Source organism: Henckelia pumila, chromosome 4 (assembly GCF_033568475.1).
Source record: "Henckelia pumila isolate YLH828 chromosome 4, ASM3356847v2, whole genome shotgun sequence".
NCBI classification, from domain to species: domain Eukaryota; kingdom Viridiplantae; phylum Streptophyta; class Magnoliopsida; order Lamiales; family Gesneriaceae; genus Henckelia; species Henckelia pumila.
Genome location: NC_133123.1, coordinates 160825779 through 160834505, shown reverse-complemented (window position 1 = coordinate 160834505; position 8727 = coordinate 160825779). Strand labels below are relative to the sequence as shown.

The following is an 8727-nucleotide window of genomic DNA, read 5'->3' as shown; positions in this document are numbered from 1 at the left end:
TGTATTCATATAGTTACATGTAGTAAAAAGATGATATCATAAAAACCAACATTTAACGTTTTATTATATATTTTTTGAAAAAAAAATATAAAAATCGTGTGCGAAGGAGATTTATTGAGGAAATTTTGGTGAATTTATGAATGACAAAATTAGTTATTAAAAATGTATCTTGTTATAAATTTTGCGAATTACATGAAAATTTCAAAATCATCAGCATACCAGAACATAGTGTGCTCCTGATTGAATTGCAGTCTAATGCAAAAGAGTTAAATACATTGTAACATCTTCACAAAAAAAAAAAAAAAAAATTTATTACGTTGTCTGTCGTATGAATTCATATAAATACACCTCAAAATCTTGTATACATGTATTTCTACGGTTTGATGCGCTTAATTCCTCGCACATTCTGATTTTTTCGAGAAAAATATCGCTTCAAATAATTTTTTTCAACAAATATAACGAATGCATACCGTTATCATTGCTTGCTACAACTGCGCAGTGCATTTCTGTGCTGCATTATGCACAGCCAACTTGAAGCAACTCCTCCCAAGTTGTGAGCTTTTGCCGGGGTTTTCCCTTCAAACTTCCCCGCCTTCTCTCTTCAGAGTCGATTCTTTCCCAGCCACTGAAAGGGACCACTCCGATCCTCCGACTGTCTAATAGTTGAAGCAGCCCTTGTCCCCCGGGTTTTGATGAGTCAGAACTCAATACGCCTTTATTTATGTCGTCTGTGATGCACGCAAGCTGCCACGTGTTTTGGTGATCAAAACATCTAGTTAGCTAAGTAGTAGCCAATATAGAAATAGTACCTTGAGACAACATAAAACACAAGCCAACTTGACTCAACTCGCCCTTACCTACAGTAGCGGAGACAGCATTTGTATTTCAAGGAGTCGAAGCTAAATGCCAAGAACTAGGGACCAAAATACATCCTCAACTTAACTAAGATATATGAAAACCATATTACTATCAAGAAATTTTTATGGAGGGTCCTCTCCGTCACTGTTGGTTGCTTATTTTCATCACAGCAAAGCAATCCACAATAAAAACTTATCAAACTACATGTATCGACCATGCAATAAGTGGATGAGGACTGAGAGCATCCAATCGGTATGATTGAGGATGTAGCACCAAGTGCAATTGAAGAATGAATTACAGTGAGTTTATCAAGTTTTTGTCAAGTCTACTAATACATTGGCACTGCTAAATTCTTTACTTTAAATGAGTAAACTTACCGTCTCGTCGGCACAATAAAGGTTGGTACCGATAATCCCCGTTGGTCCTCTCTTCAACCACCCACACACATACAACCCTATGTCGAATTTTGATTCATCTTGTGACACACTGGCTAGAACACGGCCTCCGATATTTGGAACGATTCCTGAAAAGGATATGAAGATCAATCATTAGGAAGCAAACCCATGTTCCGAATTTCACAAAAGAAACAGCTCTTTTGAGACAAGTCATTCTCAATGTTCCATATGTTCGTGTACCTTTGTGGTTATCAAAGGGTAGTCCATCAATAGCAAGCGACTTGTAGCCAATGCTCTTCAATGCTATCCTGCAAAACGTTCCTTTTAATTAATCACCAAGCAAACATATTCGAGGGAGCAACAAGCAGACATAACTTCTATCCTAGTATATTGAACTATTTCTTAAACAGTGCAAGTATTAAACATGATTAAAATTTAGTGAAATTACATGCATGTCATACTTAGTTCCAAAGAACTTGCCCGCATGATATGTCTTCATACACGCCAGTACCAACAGCAACCTGCTTTGTCCGACCATCATCTCCTATAAAATATAGCAAAATAAAGAGAGTGGTAATCGGTAGATTTACCGGTTATTTTTAAAAAAACAAAACAAAACAAAAACAAACCAAACTGATCAGGGCCGGCATGATCAAATTTCTGAAACAAATCTCAGTTTCTGCCCCTGAGGGTCCAATTACCAGAAAAATAAATTCCACAAAAGAAAATAAATGTTACAAGTAAACGTGTTCCTGTCATAAGTTCATGAAAATGCTATTTTGAAAAGTTTAATATTTGAATGGGCGAATAAGAAAAGCCCTACTGTAAAACAAATATGACAATATACACTACCTTTAAGTATTGTCTTCTCAAGCTGAACACCAGCAAGATAACCACTTTTATCATCCGATTCCAGAAACTTCTCTGGTTTGTGGAAGAATGCAAAGTGGAGCTCACGTGGATTGCAAAAAGGAGAAGTTCCTGGATTGGCTGCTTTCGAGAGCAACTCATAAACTCGCTTTCTGATCCGGCTATTTTTCATTTCTATCTTCGCAAATTTACAGTGGCAAAGAATTATGACCAGTTCGAAGGATGTTTTGGACTTCTGTAAAAATGTGAGTAAGGAAGTAAAAGAACTTGAGATGAAACATACCTCATCGGCCGGAGTAGTAACTAGATCAGCTTGTTGAATACGAATAGCCAAATCTTTGATTCCTGAAATTGAATTTCAAATCAGGCTTAACAAAATACTTGTAAATTTCAAGTCTCTATTTTTTCATGAACATCTGAATCAAATTAGTCGACCTTGATGAGGTGATGAAAACATGAATCTCAGGCTAATAACACAAATGGATTGCATTATACAGTAAAATCTTGGTGTTCTAACTTGTGAAGAATACATGAAACTAACATTCATCACTTATAGCCTTAATTAAACTAAGACTTCAACCGAAACTTAATGCAAAAAGTTGATAAGCAAACAAAATCAGGATTGACTTAGGTAAAGTATCCTCATCCAGAATAAATGGCCGTGGGACTTTCAAAAGTTAAAAAGGTGAAAAACCGAACTTTTAGATAATAGATAGAGCAATTACCAAGAATTTCTCGCAACTCTTTTGCGGTCCAGGCTGCTTGCACTGGCCCACGTCTTCCAACCAAAAAAACTCTTCTGCAAACATAATTGTTAACTCAAAACATTAATCGAAAGCCAACATCAGTGTCTAAATAATATTATAGCGGATGAGAAACCTTATAGAGCTCCCTTCTAAGGCAGCCAATGCATGGCAGGCAATATCAGTCCTTGCCAATTCTGTTGTTGGACGTAAAAGAACTCTAGCAACATCAAGAGCGACATTACCCTAAAAGCAAGTGTAACATGTAAGCAAGGAAATCACAAATTTTGGGAAGGTTTTTGGAATTGGAAATGGTTTAATATAAAAGAACTTGGTACAAGAGGAGACAAAATTATAGCAAAAACACGATCATTTTAAATGACTCAATCAACTCGAACGGTTGCTTTTATATATTAACTTTTGTACACAGAAATGTGAAGACAAAGAACCCAGCTCCGAAGCAGAGAAATTTACGTAATGTCCATGCTTTCAGAGCAGATGTGAGAACTGATAAAGATATAAACTAGACAGCCTATATTTGACAATCACAATGTTAAACTACAAGATCATGAACTCACAAGGAAATCTTGGTGATGTGAATAGATTCACTGACATAAGGAGCATATATGAAGAACAAAGGAATAGAAACGGCTTGTTTTCTATAATTGCTGCAGGTGGACATTGCAGTTCATGGGGACAAGGACAGGGTTCATAGTGCAAGAGTAAAACTTTGACATCTAATTATGATAACAAACAAAATAAACATGTTTTATGCCGATGCTGTTGATCTAAAAGGTAATGTAGTCATACAGTTGCTTAGCCCACACTGCCTCACCCATTTGGCAAGAACAGATGCATGCTAGGACCATCATTGTGAGTCAAATTGTGAGAACTAAAACAAAAAGTAGAAAGAAACCTGCCCGAGAATAACAGCAGTGTCAGAGCTTTTTAAGTCTGGGGCAAGATTTCTACAGTCTGGATGCCCATTATACCACCAAACAAACTCTCTAGCGGCATGAATGCCAGCCAACTCCTGTAACAAAAAGAATACAAAAGAGAAATGAAACCTGATTTTACATTATAGAAAACGTAATAATATGAGATAGAAGCACACTAGCATCTGACAGTGTGTGACAAGAATAATACACAAACCTCCCCGTGAATGCCAAGAGATCTGTCACTTTCAGCACCATAAGAAAGCACCACCTGGCACAAAAATTCAATCTTTCCTGATCGGATATTTGTAGGAGGCGGGGCTAAAAACAAGAAACCAAATAGACATCTTGTCAAAATACTTGTCTATAATAGCTATCTTACCGCATTATACATCTCACGAAGCTCTGCCAAAGATATGGAAGATCCGAGAGATATATTTCCATAGAATGAACATCGTTCATTTTGTGCAACCCGTGAAAATTGATTGATCACCACCTGTTGGCTTTTTTGTGAGTGACCAAGTCCATAAGTGAATTACCAGGAAACAACAGTATGAATTGCAGTTCAATCAAAAGAATCGTCATTCCCCATTCTCCCTTCGTCGGACCCACTAGTTAAATTACAATAAAACAACTAGCATTGCTATCAGAACAACCATCATCAACAAACATGACTTCAACGGCCCATTATGGAATTGTGCTACTGAAAAACTAAAGATGAAGCTTGAGAACTACTTCCAAGGTCCTAGGAATTAATTATGATGATTTCCTAAGATCCTAAGAAATAAACTACACATGCCTATAACACTAATTTCAGAGAAAACTACAGATGTTTCATATGTTTTATTCATAAAAACTTGATTGTCTTATCCAACACCCGCAACATGTAATGCGTTTAAGTAAAAACACGGCGTGAACTTAACAGTAAAATGATAATTTCAATCACAACTTGAGTCTTATTATTTTGGTTCTAGCTTAACATAATAGAATCCGTGTGGGTATGTCGGAACCGACCTTGGTTTCCGGATGATCAGGTGCGACTCCGGACCGTACTAATCCAAATGGCGTCGGCAATCGGTCAATTATATCAACTTCTACTCCTTCGTGTGCCTTCAAAAGCTAATCCAAAACCCATAAAAAAACATCACGATTTCGGATAATCACAACAAAGAAACAGAAATCTTCATGAATTCAAGAAAACAAAGCAATACAATGCTTAGAAAACAAAATCAAAATCAATAAACAAATCCTCAAACACATGCTTAGCTACCTTTTCCGCAGTGTAAAATCCAGCAGGTCCACTGCCAACAACACAAATGCGTAATGGAGCTGAAGAGAGAGCTGCGAAGCTTCTCGACAAAGATTTTAGCTTTAGCTTTCCCAAAATCGCCATTTTCAGAGGTATAGAAACCTTTGAATTCTTTCTTCAAAAAAAAAAACCTTTGAATTCTACTTCTCTTCGTAAACTTTGAAAAGGGTAAATGGGAAGGAGACTCTGAATATTGGGCTTTTGACAAAACCCAATAAGTAATACATTCTAATGGACTAGGCCCATTTATACTGATTACAGGACCCACTATAAATAACTTCAAATTCTATAAATTGAATAAATAAACTATTTTTCTTATGTATGATATACTTTTATTTGTTTATAGTTAAGAACACATGTTTTTCGAAATTTTCAATCTCGGTGAAACGAAACATAAATGAATTAATGTATAGATTGTTTAGTTAATTTGTTTGGATCCTTAAATAATTTTCTCGCCGACTCGTTTTATTCTACTTAAGTTGTGTTTAGTTTAAATACTAGTAGACGCGACTCACACAGAGATTGCGTGTATCATAATATAACTATTATTTGTTGCAGGCATGCAACACTTTTAAAACTCAATTCTCCCTAATTTTTTTTGTATGACCAAACCATGGTTTTATACGATTAACGTATTTTCCTCTTTGTCGTTTCCAAAAGCGTTGATAATTGCAATATAAGTTTCTCTCTTTGTGACCAATGTTGTTTGAATCTCCTTCTCAATTAGGATTTAGGAAGTAAATTATTATGTGGAAATGAGCTAATTATATACCAATTATACATGACTCTGCTAAAGATTAAAGAAATTCAGAAAGTTTTTAATTTTCTTATCACACATTTAATAAGAATTAATTAATTAATTAGTTTAACAAGCATTATATACTTATTTTTCATAGTTTACCTAGCATGAATGAAACCAGGAGTATTAAATGCTAATACACTAATGACTGAAATGAGCCATGGCATGCAAAGATATACAAGCTTAAACAAAGTACAATAACATAGGATGCAATAAACAGAAACATTGATCTCAGTAAATGCTAAATTTCGAAAATTAGCATTTATATTTTCTAGAGCATCTAAAGACCAATTAATGAATAATCATAATCAACACTCAAATGCGAAAATACCCAATATTAACAATCTAGAATTTCGAAATTATCCAAAAAAAAAATTCTGAGAATTGGGCAATACCTTGAATCGACTCCAAAATAGTACCTACAAGTCTACAACCAATAATAATTCAAATATGAATCGCTTGAATTCAATAAAATCGAGAATCCCCAATTTTCGAAACCCTAGTTTCGAAATTTACCTTCAAACACTCGAAATTAAACTCAAGGCTTAGGCAACGAGCACCAAGAAACTAAGAACAACAATTTCCACCCAATTTCCGGCGAAAAAAACGGCGGTGGCGCGACGGGTTTCCGGGAATGTCGATAAAAATATGAAATATAGGTGCCGGTAGATAGCTCTCGTTGATTGGATTCTGAAGCTACTCTTATTTTTTAAAACCGGCGACCGACGGAGGAGATATAGTGGATTGAAGTGAACGGAAAAAAGAAGAAAGAAGAAGACGGCAGATAAAAGAAAAAGAAATGGTCTTTTCCTTCCAAATCACGTCTGCCCAAATGAAGCATAAACCTGGAGACTCGGTTGGCTCGGTTTAATTTATCTAATTTCGGTTCGATTTTTCGGTTTTCAGTTTTCGATTTATGAAAAAATAAAATTCAAAGTTAAATCGTTTTACTTCGATTCAGTTCAGTTTTTATAATATAGCGGAGCGGTTTATACGGTTCGATTTGGTCTATTTTATCATTAATAATACATAACACAATTAAAAAAACATAAATTTGATCCAACATGTAATTTAAATATCTGAACACACAACTTAAAGTTATAGTCATATAATGAAGAAATAAAAAATAACAAACAATACAATGACATATCCAACCACACTCTTATAATATTTTCAAAAAAACAAAACAAATTTTGATACGGTTAAATTAATAATATAAATACATTATAAAATATAATATGTTTTTTTACATGATTTCTTAGTTAAAATTTAAAAATAAAGTTTAAAAGACTTACAAAAATAACAATCAACTAAAAATTACATAAACAACAACAATCACCTAAAAATTATTCAAAATGATTATTCATTCACTAAATATCATCTCATAGCATATATAATATAAATAAAAAATATAAATAAAATTGTTAATTTAATTCAATTTCGATTTTTTCGGTCGGTTCGATTTTTACATATATAATCCAAAACCGAACCAAATAAACTTATGTTTTAATATTTATATCTGAATCACAAAATACGGTTTTCGGTTCGGTTCGGTTCGATATTTGATTTTTTCGGTTTGGATTTCTGGTTTTTTCGGTTTTATCCAAAATATGAACACCCCTGGGTGCAAGAAAATAAGATCGAGAAGAGAGGAATACAAAGGAAATTTGTAGCGGTTTTTAAAAATAAAAACCGTCGCAATTGATCGTTGCAACACAACATGTGTCGGTTTTTTAAAAATCGTAGCTGGGGACATTTAAAAAAATGACCTTAGCTGGTCTTCAATTTTAGTCAAATGACCTTAAAAAAATTTTAAGTCAATGACCTCTATTTTGTTAAAATCCATTTATCTTAATTTAAACTTAACTAATTATTTTACTTTTTGAAAAATAAAAATAATTATATATTCAAAATAATGTGATTGGTCAAATTCAAATTTATACATATACGTTGGTTATCTCTCCTATTTTCTCTCTGTTGATACGTTTTCTTCTCTTCTTCACTCCCGTTGGTTTCTTTTTCTCTTTTCATTTTCATTCACTCAATGTGATTTTTTTTTTTGACTCAATTCACAAGCTAAGAATACATATTTTCCCCTAATTTTTTTTGTAAGTTTGCATGCTGATTTTGTGATGGTCGTCTTTTTTTCTGTTCTAATTTTCATTCACCTTGTATGATTTATTTTCTCAATTCTCAAGCTATGCAGATTGTGTGATGGTCTTCTTTTTTATAACATTGGTCTCTTATGGTCATATTGTTTGTGTTGTTGGTGACTCAAATTTTTGTGATGGTGTTCTTGAATGATTTTCTGTTAGAACCTAATGGAGGGATTTAGGTTCTATTGACAACTTTAGCAATTTAAAGCGATTATGCAAATACGCAAGCGGAAGACTTAAAGCAATAAAAAATAAATGCGATAAATAAATGCGTAAAATAAATAAAGCGATAAATGAGATAGGATATGTTTATGGAAGTTCGACGATAAATCGTCTACGTCTCCCCTTCTTGGTTAAGATCGATTAACCAAGGATCCACTAGCACTTCAACGTCTTGACCTTGATGGCTCCAAGGATAGCCGTACAACTCAACACGATCATCGCGTCGATACAACTCGAACACTTGGTCTTAAGGGCTCCAAGGATAGCCTCAACACAACACACTTGACTTCACACTCAAGTGTTTACAAAAATTGTACAACATACTTAGCTTCACACTCAAGTGTTTACAACAATAGCACAACCAACTCACAAACTATTTTTACAAACACTCTCAAATATTTGAATATATTACATAAACACTTTGATAGAGAGAAGATTTC

General features: G+C 34.1%; 1 protein-coding gene across 8 annotated transcripts; it reads right to left on the bottom strand.

Annotated features, from left to right (window-relative positions):
- Nucleotides 1-247: 247 nt before the first annotated feature.
- LOC140860762 (NADPH:adrenodoxin oxidoreductase, mitochondrial) lies at nt 248-6732 on the bottom strand. Of its 8 annotated transcripts, none has more exons than XM_073263767.1 (15): nt 6426-6732; nt 6305-6336; nt 5072-5225; nt 4816-4920; nt 4184-4297; nt 4019-4072; nt 3783-3899; nt 3003-3112; nt 2849-2922; nt 2407-2468; nt 2106-2301; nt 1734-1797; nt 1494-1561; nt 1236-1381; nt 248-744 (listed from the first exon to the last, which is right to left on the bottom strand). In XM_073263767.1, the coding sequence occupies exons 3-15, from the start codon at nt 5192-5194 to the stop codon at nt 517-519; spliced, it is 1461 nt and encodes a 486-aa protein (XP_073119868.1). In that variant the 5' UTR covers nt 5195-5225; nt 6305-6336; nt 6426-6732; the 3' UTR covers nt 248-516. The 8 variants fall into 8 exon arrangements, with proteins under 8 accessions (XP_073119868.1, XP_073119869.1, XP_073119866.1 ...); XM_073263768.1 differs by having other exon boundaries at nt 5072-5221; XM_073263765.1 differs by having other exon boundaries at nt 6305-6328.
- Nucleotides 6733-8727: the final 1995 nt, after the last annotated feature.

What these genes read in the sequence shown, in the direction of transcription:
- LOC140860762 (XM_073263767.1), bottom strand. Translation starts at nt 5,194, where the DNA reads ATGGCGATTTTGGGAAAGCTAAAGCTAAAATCTTTGTCGAGAAGCTTC. An exon ending in GATTTTACACTGCGGAAAAG is followed by an intron (nt 4,921 to 5,071) that starts GTAGCTAAGCAT and finishes GTTTTGGATTAG; the next exon opens with CTTTTGAAGGCACACGAAGG. An exon ending in CTGATCATCCGGAAACCAAG is followed by an intron (nt 4,298 to 4,815) that starts GTCGGTTCCGAC and finishes AAAAGCCAACAG; the next exon opens with GTGGTGATCAATCAATTTTC.